We start from the raw sequence: 18975 nt of genomic DNA, 5'->3' as shown, positions 1-18975 counted from the left end.
GTCCAACTGAAGGCTTTTAAAAGTCATTACTCAGACTCAGGCTGCAGGGCCCCCTTTGGCAGCTACTGCACAATAACAAGACTGTGCATGACCACAAAGGAGAGCTCGCTCTGTCTGCTGCCCTCCCCAGCTCTACTCATGGTGCCTTTCTCCAGAAGGATACCATATTGTCCCTGAGCCCCAGTTTACTGAATCCCCAGGAAACTACTGGACACTTAGCTAGTTTCTCCTGGTGATCCCCTTCAGTATGAACAGACAAACTCATAATGATTAAGATTTGTAGAAGAACTGAGATGTTTGGGCCCCTGCACTATAGTGTTTATTGTTTTCATTGGTCGAATTTGCCCCTTTGAGATCAGTAGTAAGCTCTGTGATTTGCTGAGCAGGGGAAGCCCTAATCATTGCATTGCTGTGAGACATCAATGGTCTGTTTCACTAGCAGCAAGGGTGTGATGAATGTGTCTTCCAACAGTACCTGTTCATCCAGGCAAGAAAACCAATTCCCAGTCCTGGAACTCAGGGTCACCACAGCAATGGCAGTATATGGACATGCCTCCATACAGGGTAAATGTCATTAAGCGACATGCTTAGAGGACAATGGGCCTGAACAGAAACAGAAAAATGAGTCTCTCACTCTAATCCTCAATGGCAATAGCGCACTGTACATCTCATCTGGAACACACGCACACACGTTCTTTCTTCATGGCATGTATTTTAGGATAATGAGTGTGTTTGTCTACCATGGACACTTTCTGCTCTCATAATGAATTCTATGCAACCAGGAGAAAATGCTGTGGATTCTCTGAGGATGAAAAGGTAACTTCACACTCTGACATTGCTCTCTGATTATATTCATTGCTGGTCGTGGAGGGGAAGTTATGACCACACTGAGGTTTTAAGTGGCATTGAAGCTCTCAGCAGCTGTTTAGGTTGTTTTAAAGCACATTCTTGTAACGGCCCGAAGGTGCGGTTACGGCTTGCAGCATCGGCAATGGCTTGCAATCGGCCACCTCCTCAGAGGGACCTAGCCTGTATATATAACACATTGCACCCATAAGCACCGTGGATGCACACAACAACAAACAGACGCGCCTGTAGACAAATACAGAAGGCGCATCGACAGAGCGCCCACTGAAAGCGCAGGTGCTGGAGGCGTGTCCTTGACTCTACTAGACATGCAGAGGGGCACATCTGCCCCAGATCCAGACATGCTGCTCCAGACTACGGTCCACCTGTTGCCAGCCGCCCAAGGAGAGCCCCAGATGCAGTCCACCTCCTGGGATTTGGGCGGACCCATCCAGTACTCCTGGCCTTTCTACGGAAGAAGGAGAGCACAGGCTATATCCTCACTACCCAGGGACCTATCCAGCTCCAACAAACCGCCTACACCGCAGTTCCCGTTGGAGTCTCTCAGCTCTCCCTGACTTGGTAGCCTTAGGCTCCCCCCAAGAAATTCCAGGGGGTGTTCACCTCCTCCTCAGGTGTGGCTGCAAACACCGGTCGTGGTCCAGTCCCAAATATACAGGGATCCCGGGAGCAGCTTGGGATTTCCCTAAGCACATCCCTGAAAGGAAGTCTGTTTGCCATGGAGAGAATAGGCATCTTTTGGTGGTCAGTCATTCTGTAGCGGCCCGAGTGCCGCAGGGCAAGGAGCGGGACATACTGACTCTCTCAACGGTGATAGACATTTATTGACATATGTTAAAGACAGTGGCACTCTCAAAAACAGTGAACACGAAAACAAATAACTTGGAACCTTGTCAACATAAACATGAACACTAACACAGGCTACGACAAATGTAATGACTGACAGATGCACACTCCAGCAATGGTTTAAATACACACAGACATTATAACAGTAAACCATGTGCAGGTGTGCTGTCAACTGTCAATAGGGGTGTGGTTACAAATAAAACTAACAATGAACTCCCACTGCATGCGGCGGGCCGAATCACGTGACCAGTGGGAAGTCACATTACTTCATTTATTTCTATACATGGCAAAACCAACTGAGACTAAGATCCCATTTTTAGTAGGACCCTGTAAAACAACATACAATAAAACAAGCATATAATAAATATAAAATAAGAATACAATGAAATGAGTGTGTAAAAGATGGGTAGTAAACCTAAAAAAGTGGCTGTCAGACAAGGCCAATAGAATTTAGTCTATGCAGAAGCAAAGCAAAGAAGCAGACTCTTCCATCATAATTTGCTTCTGCGGCTGCTGAATTTTGTTGGCCTTGGAGTTTGACAAGAAAATAAAAGGGAGCGATGCTGTTATTTTCTAAGCATACATATGCTGTCATTCAGCCAAAGAGCTGCTGCAGTGGTTCTATGACCAGACATAAAACTAGACTGATGAGGATCCGAAACTATTTATTTTTTAAGGATCCTGATATTTTTGCTGGACAGAAAAGCTTTAATATTGTATTTTTAAATATTTAAACAATTCATATTTTAATATTTAATTAATGACAAGCTGCTTTTCAAGCTCTAAGGATAATACCCACATTTATTGTTTAGTTGTAGAAATTGACAAGTGGTCAAAAAAAAAAACAACAAAAAAAGTTTTTTCAGACCTCGAATAACGCAAAGAAAATGTTCATATTAATTTCTAAACAACACAATACAAATGTTTTAACTTAGTGAGAGTTTAGAAATCAATATTTGGTGGAATTACCTTGATCACTTTTGTGTGTCTTTCTTGTGTCTTTTATCATTCAATTTATGCCAGACTTAGGGTTTTATCATTTTCTTTTTTCTATCAACAAAAACACCCCTCCACTGGGTGGTATAGCACTCCCTCAGTGGTCCTTATAGCACCCCCTGAGTGGTCCTTATAACACTCCCTCACTGGCCCTTAAACGTTCCATTACTGGCCCTTATAAGACTCCCTGACTGGGCCTTATAGTGCATGCTGACTGGTCCTTGTAGCACTCCCGCCCCGGCCATTGTAGCACTCATTGTAGTATAACCTATAAGTACTGAAGATTTTAGCTGCAAACAGACAATCATTTCACAACATTTCTCAGAGACACTGGATAGTTTTGAAACGTTCACTGTCAGTACTAAAATGTTATAGTTCTGTGTTAAATTCTGTGTTGTTTAGTTATGAGTGGATTTGGACAAACTATAAGGAATTTCACCAAACCCACTTCTGTGCCTGCTCATACCTAGCTGTGAATAATTCCCAGAAAGAATCACTGCAATTTTCTGTTTTGGTAAGTATGCATTAGAGGTCTGATGGTGCTGGAAATATGATGCTGCCTGGCTGTCTGCTGGGCTTAACAGAGGTGAACTGGACATGGGAACATATTTGGAGCTGCATTTCTTTTCCTCTCCTCTGCTGTGCCAGGATACCATGTCCTAAAATCAAATCAAATCAAATCAAATCAAATCAAAGATGTATTTATTTATTTAGTGCTTTTTCCAACACATCTTGTCACAAAGCAGCTTTACAAAAGTTCCAGGCCCCCAGTGAGCAAGCCAAGGTGACAGTGACAAGGAAAATTCCCTAGAGCATGAGCCAAGATCCAAACGGGAGGCCCATCCTCCTCTGACTGACAACGGTCACCACAATAACAACAATTTTTAGAGAAAAAGAAATAATAATAAAATGGGAAAATAATGCAGCAATTAATGTCTAGTCCAATTTCCTAGAGGTCTTAGTCTTGTCCCGATGGTGTGCACATGTCCGAAACCCATCCTGCAAGAGAATGTCCATTAAGGGAAATGGAGAAATGTCTCGGAATGCTCCCCCTAGCTAGTCACGTGGTACGGCCCGTCCCGTACAGGGGGATTCACATGCCCTCCATGATATCACACACCTGCACAGGGTTTAGTGTGGTATGTCTGTCCGCATTTAAGCCCCTGTTGGTGTGTGCTTCCTCATTGGTCATTGTTTGTGTAGTCACTGTTAATGTTATTATAGTCTCTGTTGATGTTTTGGTCATTGTCATCAGCGTTATGTGTATTCATGTTCAGCGTTAATGTTATGTGTGTCACCATTGTCGTATGCGTTGTATGTTAATAAATGTTTGTCAAAGTCGAGGGAGTCTGTGCATCCTGCTCCATGCCCTGCAGCACTCGGGCCATCACAAGAAGGCTGGGGTGGAGGTGTGGTGAGCTACAGCAGGGGAATTAAGGGGTGGTGGGAGTAGCCATGGCAGATGAGATAGGTTGAGGCTCAGTAACATCATGACCTCAGGGGTAGGTGTACCTTGGCAGAAAGAGAGAATAGATTATTTGGCATATCCAGGTATGAGGGTGTGGACTCCGGCAGATGTAGCTATGGCAGCACAGTTAAAAAAAAATAGAACCAGAAGGAAACACAGGCATGAGGGCACCCTGGAACATCAGCACTCTGCCGCTCTTAGTCAACAAACTTGAGTGACAAAAGAGAGGTGAAGTGACAGCATCATAACATCCCAGTTTACCAGAACTGTCAATCCCCCAGATCTACACCTTTACCTAATATGGGAAGTAGTTAATAAAATGCCTGACTGTACATATAGATTTTCAGCTTAGCCTGAAAGACTGACACTGTATCTGAGTCTCAAACATTTACATGAAAGTTATTCTATAGTGTGGGAGCTTTATAGAAAAAAGCTCTGCCCCCTGCAGTAGACTTTCTTATTCTTGGTACTAGTAAAGAGCCTGCACCTTTTGAGTAGACTTGGTAAATTGTAATGCGCTAGGAGTTCTCTAAGGTACTCTGGGGCAAGACCCCTCAGTGCTTTGTAGGTCATTAGAAGTATTTTATAATTAATACAGAATTTTACTGGGAGCCAATGTAAAGTAGCTAAGATAGGAGTGATGTGATCAAATTTTCTGGTTCTAGTAAGAACTCTGGCTGCTGCATTTTTAACTAGCTGGAGCTTGTTTAGGCATAAGTGTTACAGCCAGATAGTAAGGCATTACAGTAGTCCAATCTTGAAGCGATTAAATGCATGGACTAGCTTTTCTGCATCATGTGAGGAGAGCATGTTCCTAATCTTTGAAATGTTCCTAAGGTCGAGAAAGGTAGTCCTAAAAATATTATTTACATGAGCTTCGAACAAGAGACTGGGATCCATAATAACTCCAAGAGCTTTAATTGTTAGAGAAGATGTGATTGGCAGACCAATGAAGTTCACTGAGTAATTAGAGAGTGAGGACCTAGCTGTCTCTGGGCCTAATATGAGCACCTCTGTTTTGTCAAGATTACGTAAGAGAAAGTTCCTTACCTTCCAGTGTCTGATGTCCTTTATGCATTTGTCAATAATACTAAGCTGATATATGTTCTCTGGTTTGGCTGAGACATATAGCTGAGTATCATCAGCGTAGCAGTGGAAAATAGAACAGTATTTACATATAATGTCACCTAGAGGTAGCATATATAAAGAAAAAAGCAAAGGCCCTAGAACAGATCCTTGTGGGACACCATAGCTAACCTTGTTGAATGCTGAGAAGTCTCAATTTATGTTAACAAACTGATAGCGACCAGTTAGATAAGATTTAAACCAGGGAAGGGGTATTCCCCAAATCCCAAGATTTTACTATCTAGTAAAATGTTCAGATCTATAGTGTCAAATGCTGCACTCAGATCAAGCAATAGAGACATAACCCTGGACAGAACCCAATAACATGTTATTAACTACTTGTGCTGTTTCTGTACCATTAGGCCTAAATCCTGACTGAAAGACTTCATGTATCTGGTTCTGATTCAGATATGAGCTTAGCTGCTGAGCTACAGCTTTTTCTTGGGATCTTGGAAATAAATGTAAGGTTTGAGATCAGCCTGTAGTTTGACAGCTGACATGTCGAGGTTAGATTTTTTGATAATTGGTTTGATTACTGCTAATTTGAATGATTCAGGAATGTAGCCAAGGTTCGAGGAGTTTATTAACTTTAGTAAAGGTTCAATTACTTCAGATAGGAATTCCTTAAGAAAGTGTGTGGGCAGTGAATCTAGTAAGCAAGTGGAGGATTTTGAATGCAAGATCAGAGATGTAAGTTCTGGCTCTTGGATAGGTGTAAAAGATTCTAGAGTAATTTTTGGCTTGGTTGTTCTGATCTAAGTAGCTGCGCAATGTCATGTTAATACTATTAATGTTATCTCTAATGTTCTTAATTTTCTCATTAAAGAAATTAATGAACTCATTACTACTGTGTGATGTTGTAATCTGAGCAGTGGTATCAGTTATTCCTAGTTAGATGTGCAATTGTACTAAATAGAAATCCAGGATTGTTTTTATTATTTTCTATTAGGGTCGAGAGATGAGCTGTTCAAGCAGTAATAAGTGCTTTTCTATACTTGAGGAGGCTCTCCTTCCATGCAAGCTCGAAGACTACAAGCTTAGTGTGGTACCAATTTTTGTTTTGTTTTAAATGGCGAATGTGATCATTATACCCGGGTACTAATTTTTGTCCCTATTTTTTTTATTCTTGAGTGGAGCAACATAACTGCAGCAGAGTACTGATTCTAAGCATTCAGTTATTTGATCAAGTTCCATGGGGTTTGATGGTGTCCTGGTCGCAAGTCTGAGAGATTTGCAATAAATCTAGGTGCAGTGGCTGACGTGATCATGCGTCTGGTATGATAGTGAGTGGAGATTACTATATTGTGGCTCATATGTAGTTCAAATTAAATTAGGGAATGGACTGAGATGGTATCTGACTGGGGTAGTATAACTACAATCTCTGTGTCTACACCGTATGTCAGTACTAAGTCAAGTGTATGTCCACCAGAGTGTGTGGGTTCCTTATACATGGGGTGAAACCAACTGAATCTAATAAAGAACTAAAGTCCAATCTCAGAGGGTCTTTGTCATGGTTAGTCCTTCCCAGGTTCCATGTTCCATGGTTTCCCTGTCTTGTGTGTTTTGGTTCCATTCCTTAGTTTTGTTTTCTCCACCCTCCTTTGGTTTTCCACGCCTGTCATTACTTTCACCTGTTCCTCGTTTCTCTATGTTGTTCTCCTTCTTTCTCTATCTCTATGTTGGTAATATGACCCTGGACTTTTCCGACGACTCTGAATTTGTATTTGCCCCTAATAAATCTCACTTTTCTCCGCACATGCGCCTGCCTCCCTACAGCTCACCATTGCAGTCTTGTGCACTGTCAAAGTGAATATTGAAATCACCAACAATAATGGTACTTTCTACTAGAGTGACTCGATTAGAGAGGAAATCTGCAAATTCGTTAATAAATTCTGAGTAGGGTCTTGGTGGTCTGTAGATGCCAATTTAGTGAAAGAGGCTAAGTGGGCTCCTTATCACTGGTTACATCATTAATGCTAGTAAAAAATAATTTCAAAGGACTCAAAATCATAACCAGCCTTCTGGTTTATGCCTAATGTGTCAGTATAAATAACTGCAATGCCGCTTCCACGGCCAGTTAGACGAGGACGGAGTAGCTACATAGCTGTAGCCAGAAGGACGCTCTTCGTTTAAAGCTATGTACTCATTTGGCCAGGATTCTGTTAGGCAAAGTACATTAAATCTATGATCTGTTAGGATTTCATTTATCATGAGCGCTTTAGACGTTAGGGATCTAATATTTAGTAAACCCAGCTTTACTAATAATTAATACTAATAATTAATACTAATTATGTTATTAAGAATTTTTTTTTTAACCTCGGGTGACGTCACGTAGCGACCAGCAGATGGTTGGTTTAGCCTCTTTGTCTGCTGCCTGGCCTCCACTCTGAATTGTCATAGATTTACTAGGTCTGTCATAAGACTATGGCTTATGTTACAGGAAAGGAGAGCAGCACCCTCCCTTGTAGGATGGATACCATCCTGCCCTAAAAGGTCAGGATTGCCCTTGAATATGTTCCAGTTATCTATAAACCCCACATTGTTTTGTGAGCACCACTTGGGCATCCAGCATTTCAGCAAATATAACTGGCTGTATGTTATATCGCCACACCGCATTGGGATGGGTGTCGCTAACTGACACACCTCTTCAATATTATTTTTAGTAATCTCTGACTGGCAAAGGTGTATATCATTGGCTCCTACGTGAATAACTATCTTAGAGAACCAATGCTTGCCCAAGACCTTAAGATTACCTGCAGTGTCTGCCCTGGCCCCTGGTATACAGCTAACTAATGCTGCTGGTGTCCCTAAAGGCCTAGATAATTTCACATGTTGCGAAACAGAGTCCTCTACAACCAGAGGTCCTTAACAGGTGCCTCGCTGAGTGGAGCAAATCTGTTGGACATGCGAATTGGGGACGTGTAGTGCTCCCGCGTGCGAGCCGAAACTTGGCTGCTTTGCCTTAACGTCACCCATTCGCCCCGTAGCGAGGGCTGTAGTGCCGGAGTTGAGGGCTTGCTAACTTCCCCTAAGGCCTCCAGAGCTTGTACTTCTAGTTCCTCAATAGGTCTAACACTTTCTAAGGTGCACTTCTAGCGCTAGAATGTTCTCCATCAGACTAGCAATTATTCTACACTTCTCACAGATAAAACTATTGCTAACGACAGATGAAGAATAACTAAATATGTTGCACTCAGCGCACTGAAGAAGAATGGAAGCGCCCATGATAGAAAAGCAAAATGTTAACGTTACTTACATTTTTGGTAGTTCTTTGGGTGTAGTTTGTGATTTTAAAAAGTGGCTTTCAATGTCTGATGGAAGCTGCCAGTTTCCGGGAAGAATGTAGTTAAGTCCAAGGAAAAAATGACAAACAGCTTGAGAGCAGTAAGGTTTACTATGCCAAAACAGTGGTGATGGCGCAAAACAGTTTCAAAAAAGGGAAGCAGTCTCTGCCACAGTCTCTGCCAGTGTGCACCAAAAACACAGCTGTTAATGAGGCTAGCCATTAGGCAGGAAAAATGAATCAAACCAGAAACAAGAGGAGCAAGACCAGCGCAGCAGTGACAGGAGAGCAGACTGAGCGGAAGAGGGAGATGGCTGATGATGGGAGAGAGATTCCTGGGAGGTGAATGGAGGAGCTTCATTCCTAATGCTCTTTCCCACATGTCCCAGTTTCCTGCATTGCACTGCATCTTCCAATTTCACACTGACTCATCTGTTAACTCTCAGTGGAGAGAAAGACAGAAACAGAGAGAAAGGGGGGAAAGGCAAAGATGCGTATTACAGTGCCATTGTAATAGCTGCTCAACAGCCAGTCAGAAATGTCTTACCTTGCTTGGATTTATTTTTAAATTTCTGTACATTTTTTGCAGCTTGAACCTTTTTATTGCATCTTGCGGCATTTGTAGCTAGAGGGGAGAGTATGTCATGTGATGCAGTTAAAGATTGCTTAGCTAATATAAGGCAACCCTGTACTTATATTGTCAGAAAGGACATGAAGTTTCTTACTGAATGTGAATGTTATCCTGGAATGCTTAAGTGCTTAAGCAATTATTTTATTATTTCTCATGGTAGCCTTCTGCATGTATAGAGGGCAAAACACTGATTTATTACTTTTAATTACCATACAGCAGATTGGATAATGATAAGTCCCTGTTAGATTTACCATGTGTGCTTTATTTATAATCATCACTGCATTTGATTTTAAAGACTGACCATGGTGGTTAAAAATGCAGATGTTAAAATCTACATCTTTACACTTTCCTCCAATTATTCCAGCTAAAAGTGTCTATATGTGCTTTGGTGGCATTCACCTTGATGCATGTATGACCACTGTATGAAATGAGTAGTGGGAATGAGTCACTCCTGGGCTAATCTCATTGTGCTGAACAGTCTGTGCTATTTGGTGTGTTCTGTTTGTTGTGTGTTTTGCCTGTGCTGTTCTGGCTAAGTTCTGACTGCTATTGATAGGTGCTGTTCAGTGTGTTCTATTTAGTCTGTGCTATTTGTTTTGTGCTCTTTTTACTGCTATGCTGTTCCATTTTTACTTTTTTTTTTTTTTTTTTTTTTACTATTTTTACTGTCTATGCTGTTCTGATTATGTTATGACTGTGGTTTTGGTATGTACTGATTAATGGGTTCAGATTGCTCTGTGCTGATCACCTGTGCTGTTTTGAGTATGCTACTTGCTCTGTGCTGTCTATTGTCTTTCATTTTCTGCTCCTTTACACTTTACAGTAAAGCTGGAAGTTCTTTAAGAGCACTGCCTTTAAGAATATAAGATACTCCCCATACTCGAATATTGTCAGGGACGCTTTTCCTGGCAACGCGTAAATGCTTGACTAAAAGAGAATTTGAAGGTGAATCCACATTACTTGTCCAACTCCTTAATGCATAATTGTGAATACCAGCCTACCTAAGAATCTGAAATGAAATGTATTTTCATTTCAGCCAAGATTGAGTTTCAGCACTGACAGTCTTTCCTGATTCACTGCTTTCTGTTTTTGTGGATTGCCACTGACTTTTCTGTTATTCAAAAGTTCCAAAAAGGGAGAAGTACTCTTCAACTAATGAAATGAGAAGCCAATATATATATATATTAAATTATTTATTGGTGGAGTGCTAGCACGTCGTTCAATTATCTGGGCTGGTGTGTTTATGCTCTTTGATCTCTTTAGAAGACTTTTGCATACTTGGAAGCTGTTAGCACACACTGATACAACATTAGGGAGCTTTTTAGGTCATGCAGTAATGGTCTAGGATCATTTTAAATATCCACCATAAAATAGTGTGACTAAAAGACTAATAACAGAACACACAACCTGAGAAACCTACTTACTGAGTTCTGTCTCTCTGCCTTTTGACTCACAGGTGATCTCACTGGACTCAGAGAACATTTGCGAGAGAGAACATCTGACTTGAGAGAGAGAGAGACAGAGGGAAACAGAGGGTGGACAAACGATTGGGACAAACGCACATCTGCAAAGCGAATTGAGGCAGAACGATCACCAGGCGGCCTGACATTTTACGGGGTTGGGGAAGAGGCCAGCGGACACCTCCATGCCAGCAGGACATCTCTGTGTACAGGGGAGATGACGTGGACCACTGTTGGCTGGCCTATCATTAGGCCACAGAGCCGTGTTCTGAGGAACGGATAGCCTCATCGCTATGGCTAGCTCTGCAATTACCTCATTAAGTACGGGGCAGCCATAAAAGACGGCCATGGAAATCTTTTTTCTTATGTCTGAAATCAGCAGGAGCAGCAGTATTTGAAGTAACCCCTTATTACTCTGTGCCTCAGCAAGGATTGTACCTATGCTAGATATTGCTTTTGTTTTGGACCCAAAAATGTTGATCTTTTAAATGCAGTTTTTTTCATTCATTGTCACTGTAATTGTTTTTAAGTGGAATATTTGTTATATGAAAAGACGTGAACATTTGAGAGAACATGGCAGCGACCTACCGCATTGTGGTCAGCAGCATAAACTGTTACAACAGTGTGGTGATTGACAGGCGCACACAGCACGCGGTGCATTACTGTAATGGGCCATGCGGTGCGCTCAGACACGGACTCAGCTGCACAGTGGCTCACCGCAGTACCTGTGCAGAACTTCTGGATCCTCCAGCATCCTGGCCTTATGCAGACAGGCCACTTAGCCTCCATGAGCCTGCCACAAAAGCGCTGGAAAATGGTACTGCTAGCCATGGTGGATTCTGTGAAGACTCCCACCAAGTCATCCCAAGAGTCAAAAAAGGATCTGCTATCCAAAGCTCAACCAGCCTGAAGGACATCACAGGCGAGGCCATCAACCTAGCCAGTGGGAAAATCAAGGAGTTTTCCTTTGAGAAGATCAAGTACTCCTCCAGCCATGTGACCTTCAGAAAGGGTCGAAAGGTCAGGCCTGACTCCTTCAGCCGGCGATCCACTGACCTCGACATAATTTATGGCAGCTTCACAGGCAACGATGAGAACTGCCCACCGTTCGGCATGCTGCAGAAGGCCACACCAGAGGAGCAGAAGCTCAGTCGCAGTGCATCACTGGAGCAGAGTCTGAACAACACGGCCACATTCTACCTGAACAGCCTCAGTGAGGAGAGCCTCATCACCCGCATACTGGAGAAGACCAAGGCTAACAGCGGCACATCAGGGGAAGACATCAAAGCCTGCCTAGACATCCTGCTTAAGTGCTCCGAGGACCTGAAGAAGTGTACAGACATTATAAAGCAGTGCATCAAGAGGAAATCTATGGGCAGTGATGGGAGTGACTCAGGCAACCCTGAGGCCATCTACAAGAACGTGATGGCACGACTCTCCACCTACCTGAAGAGGCTCCCTCTGGAGCTGGAGCTGGGACAAACTGGGCGGCAGGAGCACAGCGATCTGTCTGAGCTGCTTAACAGCCTCCATGGTTTGCAGCAGAGCCCCTTCTCTCCTTTTGGCAGCGAACAGCCACCACGCTACGAGGATGTTGTCCATTCCCCTCCACACACTATGTCGCAGTCTAAATCCAAGCCCTGCTCTCCTCAGCCAGAGTCCCAGGACCTCTCTAGGGATCTCACCAACAGCTTGAAACCCGTTCAGACCCTCACCACCTCCTTCCCAGCACTGATGCCTGCGAATGGCCTACAGCTTGGCCACCTGCTCTCTGCCTCCAGTGGCAGCCTGCCATCCACCCTTCACCACTCTCTCTCCACAGGCCGTCATGATGCCTTCTCCTCCAGCAACTCACTCCTGTCCTGCAGCAGTGACAGCATCTGCAAAGATGCTATGGAGGCCCTGTACATTGAAGAAGATGCAGATGTGTGCCGGGTGCTGGACAGGGCGGTGAGAGGGGACGGGCAACAGGGTTTCGGGATTACGGAGTCGAGGCAGCATTCTGCACGTGCTGGGCTGCCCCCAGATCCCAGTTCCAGCAGTCCAGAGAAATTGCCTGAGTTTAGTAGAAATGGAACTGCATATAAGCCGAAACCTGAGGCAGTTGTTGGCCAGCCATACGCACCCCTGCAGAGCATAGAGGCCAGGCTGTTCTCGAAACCAGCCCTACGCAACGGAAGGGAAGGCGAGGATGATATTGACAAACTACTGATGGACTTGGAGTGCCTCTCCCAGAATATGCAGAAGGAACCACTGCTACCACCTAAGATAAAGAACTGCACCCAGCCATCCAGCATCTCCTGCCAAAACCCGCATCTGATCGGCATCTCAGTGACTAAAGGTCCACCAGTGATCAGTTGTTCCGGCCACCCCTCCACCAAGTCGACAGATCGTGGGGCTGAGGAGGGGGGTACAGAGGACGATGGGGCTTTATTGCTGCGTATTCTGGAGAGCATCGAGAGCTTCGCCCAGGAGCTGGTGGAGAGTGGTGCCAGCACAGGTACCCAGACAAAGGAGCGCGAGGTAATGCGTTTGCTCCAGGACAATCTGGTCAGCACTAAGGCGGAAATGGCTATGGAGCCTGCTCCTGCATCACCGTCTGAAACTGCCTCTGGGCCTACTAACACTCCCATACCTACATCCTCAACTTCAGCTGTGCCTGCACTGGCCACTGCCATAGCTACAGGCTCCACAATACTCATCCAGCAGACACCCGAAATCATCCGGGTGAGTGCTCGAACATTGAATGAATGAATAAGTGAGTGAATGACTGAATGAATAGATGAATGAAAGGATTGAAGGACAGATTCATGTATGAAAAAAGATATACATGATGCTGTTAACCATGGGTTTGGCTCACTTAAAGTGAGGTGATTGTCAGTGAAGTGGAAAATTCATTTTACCATTCTGTGAGGCACAAAATGAAAGCCCCCCACAAAGCTGAATTTCCTTCTGAAATATGCATAGCATAAAAACTGAGAATAGGGATTCTTTTAAGTTTTATAATATAAATTATTGTGCTTCTAAAATGCGGGTTGGGATGGGATTTCATTTTCCCATCTATTGAATAAACCATAAGTTGAGCTAGGGGTCTGTATTTCTGATGCCTGAAACGGACAGACTGACTCACCCATTTTTGCATTTTTACTCCAAATAATCTCAGGAAGATAGAGGCGTTTCTATGACAAAGTGAAACTTGAGAATTTTTGTTTTGTTGCTGTTTTGTGTAGGTAAGCACTTGTTATATAATGAGGAGTGCACTATTAAATATATAAATTTCATTCATTTGTTTAATTTGTGGTTGGTGACTGCATTCATGTTATTATGGCATCAGTGGAGCATTCTTGATGTTCTTCCACTTGAGTAAAAACTGTTCCAATTCTCACCCAGAAACTGCTAAACTGCTGTGTCTTGTAGCCCCATATCAATCTGTTGTAACCGCAGGACTTCTGTTCTACTGCTGTCTCTTTCTTTTCTCTCTGGTAAATTGGGACATCACATGTTTATGTGCAGGGATTTGTAAACCAACACCAGCTCGTCTGCTATCTAGGGCTATTTATGATGTTGCCATGACACATGTCAGGAGTCAAAACCCTTTAGCAATAGCAACCCGTTTCTGGGCCTGCATGCAGCCTTACTCAGATCCACTGTGTTAGGACTCTCTTCTGTCCTCTACCACTTCTTATACATGTGGGTGAGAAACATTGGCACTTGCTATGATTTTGGTTTCAGAGGGCAGACATGATGCTGTCTCGCTGGCTCGAGTGGCTTTTAGGATGTCAGACTGCTTTTTGTTCGTAGAGATGTGAGTACTGGGATTTGCACCTTGTGCCTGTGGGCAGAGAAAAAAATACCCGATCACATAATTGCTCAGGGCTTTTATCTAATACCATTCATCCACACAGAAAAGTCTGATGGGTATCACGCAGGTGTAGCTGAAAGCATCAACAGGGCACCTTTGATCTGAAGCACATTTCTCTGGCTCTTCATAGGTGCTTACTGAATAGAGACTCCAACCCCAGTGAATATGCTGGTTTGGCCTTCCTTAAGGAGGGTATGTTCATTGGAGCACGTTATTTTGGGGGGAGGCCATGCAGCTGGTGCCATGGAGGCTGAGTCCTTTTACAGGGAGCTGATAGGTGAGAGAGCAAGAGAGCAGGAGTGTGGGGTTGCTGGGAGGAAGAGGAGAAAGAGAGAGTTAGAGAGAGAGAAGGAGAGGGAGTGAGTGATTGAGTGAGTGAGAGAGAGAGAGAGAGAGAGAGAGAGAGAGAGAGAGAGAGAGAGGGAGGATACTGCTGGTGTCATTTTTGCATGGAGCCACTTCTCTTCCAGATTCTACTTGTCATCCAGAGACAAAGGTGTGAGTGGAGCCTGTCAGCCTTCTCCCCTACTATGGCATTCTGCTAAGAGACTTAGTGTCGCCACAAGGAAAATGGACCCTGCACTGCTATGGCAGAGGGGTGGGGGCAAGGGGGTGTTATGGCTAAGTTTGGGAACGCTGCATTGATCCCGTCTCACACAAGGTGGCCAGGGAAATTACAGGGCCCACGGCCCTGCTCGTTAACCTAGCGGAACACAACGCTGTCACTCGCAGACATAAATACAGCAGCTGCCAATCACAGTGGTAAACACTGCAGCTGAGAGACACAGTACACTTACTCTGGAGTGTGTCAGTTCACTATGATGGCAACAGTCCAGTTAAAAATAAAAACAAAAACGAGCATGTAACTTTTTGCTTTTTATTTTTTATGGTGTTAATAGTTAATAGTTACATTAATTTTAAATGTTTACACCTTAAATTTGTCTCATTCCGACAGTGTGAAAGCTCCATTTGAAATGTTTGAAGATCGTGATTCATCTGAAAATGGTTTATATGTGTAAATGCCAGGTACTCAAGCAACACAAAGTACTCAAGCTGCGTAACACGTAACAGGAACTGAAGATGTTTTCCTTTTTCTGAGACATTAGTTACATTTGCCTGCATTGATTGTATTCTACATTAAAGTTAGAATGGTTTATCTTTATAGAATGCTTGCCTTTGTCATAACTGCCTTGTCATGGGCCACAAATGCCCTTAATGGAAGAAAATGCATTTGCAAGAAAGTTAATACCAGGCTCTGGTTGCTGTTAAGCTCATTTGCCAAGTAAGCTACCGCAAATATATTTAAATAGTTCTTTCCACAGCATGTATGCAAAGATATTAAAATAGTTCTTTCCGCAGCATGTATGCAATGCTAGAAAAAATAGGAACTGAGACTGATGGAGGCTGATGGTTTCTGTGGTTGGGTCTCCTTGCCAGTTCTTTGAGAGCTGACAGACAGCTGGATCTAGCTCCACCCCTTTGATCCACACTCGTTAGGGAAAGCCCTGCAAGCTAACAGCTCGCTGAGGCCTGGATGAAGCCAGGGTGGATGATTGGAAATGTAGCTCTGTAACATATGGCTCCCTGGGGAAAGGCTCAGGGCAGGAGCGTGGACATAGGAGCCACCTCTTCTCATGGCTGCACCAGTATGCTCCTGCTGGTATGGCTTCCCGGTGCTGACAGGGCATGTTGACCTCCACTGCACCTGTCAGGAAGTGCAGTTAATCTCCATGGCGACAGGGAACCCCATCCTGGCAATGGACGTGTTACAGTTGCCATAAATCAAAAAGATTCCTTTCGAGACGAGTGACCAGGCCAGCGAGTTGAGTGCAGAGTGCAGAGCTATGTATAGAACTCGGTTTACTTGGTCTAAAAAAATGAAGAAATCTTTATAAAAGCAACACTTAGCCCAAGTGTTATAAGTGATTAATTGTATGGGCATGTATGGATACAGAGATTAGTGAGAGTCTGTGGGAGAGTGAATAAATGTTTGAACTCATTGTGAAACAGAAATCTATTTTTATGTTAAATGTCAAATTAATGAAATTTAGAAAGGATTTAATTGCAGAGTGGCAATGAATGTCATTTGGTGCCACATTTAAAAAAAAATCTCTGCTGCTTTTCAAATGAATAATTCATAGAAGTCTCAGTAACTATGACAACAGTTTTTTCTTTCATTAAATACATTTGAAGTCTTTGTGTACATGTGATTGCTATATACTGACTACTAAATGTGCTTTTTGTATTTTCTTTGGATTACTTACTTCAACCAATTGAGGCCTAGATTAAGATAACTAGAGATTTTGAAATTGATAGTGAAGTTTGGATTTCCAACTACTCTAATCAGTTTATGCCATTGCATATATTGGGTATGTGTTTTATTATACACATTTAATGTCAAGTCAGCATGTTATGTTATTCAACCTGTTATTTTGCACTATTGTCTTTCTCATAAGGTTTCCCCTCAACAAATTTGGGATTATATCTAATTTAATTGTTTAAACATTGTTAAAAAGAAATATTTTAACATGTAGATCAGTCTTGGACAGTTATAAATTCTGCTTTCTTTAAAATGTACAACATCTACTCCATATTAAGAGCAGTTACAATGCAGTTTGTGGCCATAAGGTAATAAGGCTTTGTGTAGGGAAGCGTGAACCAGAACCAAAGAGGGAAAATACTCCAGTCACTGTTTGTTTACACTGGGGAAGAGGAGAATTACATCACTAGCACAGCTTCAGTGCACAGACAGGAAATTAAGTCACAGTCGAGCCTCAATCCAGCCTCAGCAAGAAACCCCCCACCACATGCACATGCATACACATCTTGCACAGCACACCACACAACAGAGTTACCAATTGCTGTTTTGACAGGTTTACAGTACAAAACAGAATAAACAGGATGTCTGTAGTAAAGCTAAAATTATATGGCAACAGGACAGTTATGAAACACTCACAGACTAACCGGCATGACATCAGAACTTTTCCCTCCATCCCTGTGTATCTCTATTGGGAGTGCTTTTCCCCAGTTCTAGCGCTGCTTTTTCTGAGGGCTGGGTGTGTCGAGGCCCTGAGCAGGCACACTGTGTCTCCAAAGTGAGATTTGCTGTGAAAGTAGCTATAGTAGTTACACAATCCAAACTACCTTCTGCTAACCAAACTCCTTCACGCTCCTGGAGTCCCCTCTGTTAGAGCTCTCTGGCTGAAATGCAAGTTCCCATGGGAGGCTGGGACAGAGCAGAAACAGAATGTGTTGAAAGCTCAGAAAGAAGGAAAAAAATGGAATCAGATTTAGTATTGGAGGTTTAGTGTTGGAGAACAGTGTGTACTGTGTAATTAGCAGGGTGATAGTCTGAGGAGAGTTTGAATGGATACCAAAGTAGCACGATAGGTGGGGTAAGATTCTGTTCTGTTATTATGATTGTGCGTGTGTATGCCTGTGTGTGTGTGTGTGTGTGTGTGTGTGTGTGTGTGTGCCTGTGTGCATATGGATTATAGATGTGACTTGGGACTGTGCCTTTACTCCTAGAGCTGTTTTAATGATGTGATTAGATGAGACCTTTTGCAACAATACATTTCTAAAATCTGGTTTCTCATAAGCGAAAAGCTCCCTACTAAAGGTAATCTTATAGTTATTTTTGGTCGGGGTAGGTTGGGAGATTGAACACAGGTTCTGCATTTGAAAAAAATACTGATATTCCCAATGTTCCTAGGGAAGAGTTCAGTTGGCCCAGTTTGACTTTTCCTTTTATCTATTACTCATTTTTAGGCAAGGTTTAGTTTCTTCAGACATTCTAGAGCTTGTGAGTTTTGTGCTGTGGGTGTTTGTGCTGTATGAGTGGAGAGGCCCTGTTTTGGGGAGGTGAGTTGCGGATCTTGTGGTGTCTGGGCTGGAAAGCCTTGGCACCAACACAGCTTGGCTTAGACTTTCGTTGAGGTTTACCAGAGATTAACTTGTCATTTTTTTTCCTACTTTCCAATGCGTCACCGAAAGTACAGTTGGAATAACCAGACTATGTATTCTAGATTCCACTGCAATTGATAACACTTGCTGGACTTTTTATATGTGTGTGTTTCTGTCTATAGCTCATGCCACTGGATGAAGTGTTCTAACCAATCGTCATCAGTATTATGCTGGACAAGGCCTAATCCAGGGACACTTTAAAAATACTATGATTGAGTCATTTCAGGAGAGCTGCTGATTGACTATGATATTTCTATGCTGTTAAAAGAAAAAAGCTTGAGTAACACTCTTACAAGCTAATTATGAATTATTACAAGATAATTACTAATTAAATAATTATTATACTATTATTAATTTCCAAATTTGACTTCGAAATGTTTTGTAGGTCTACTACTTTTGATACAATTTCCTGTCTTTTTAATCAGTAGTCTTGTGAGAAATAATAGCTAATTTACTAATATGAAAGTATTAGCC

General features: G+C 42.9%; 1 protein-coding gene across 3 annotated transcripts in view; it reads left to right on the top strand.

Annotated features, from left to right (window-relative positions):
- The window catches only part of ppp2r3a (protein phosphatase 2, regulatory subunit B'', alpha), an 84822-nt gene that overhangs the window by 37132 nt on the left and 28715 nt on the right, over positions 1–18975 (top strand). For all 3 annotated transcript variants that reach the window (XM_027008600.2, XM_027008602.2, XM_027008601.2), the window contains one exon: positions 10673–13403. In XM_027008600.2, the coding sequence (XP_026864401.2) occupies positions 11250–13403 (2154 nt within the window). In that variant the 5' untranslated portion in view covers positions 10673–11249. The remainder of the gene's footprint in view (positions 1–10672; positions 13404–18975) is intronic.

The sequence above is a fragment of the Electrophorus electricus genome, chromosome 15 (genome assembly GCF_013358815.1).
Source record: "Electrophorus electricus isolate fEleEle1 chromosome 15, fEleEle1.pri, whole genome shotgun sequence".
NCBI lineage: Eukaryota > Metazoa > Chordata > Actinopteri > Gymnotiformes > Gymnotidae > Electrophorus > Electrophorus electricus.
This window is presented reverse-complemented; position numbering and strand designations above follow the sequence as displayed.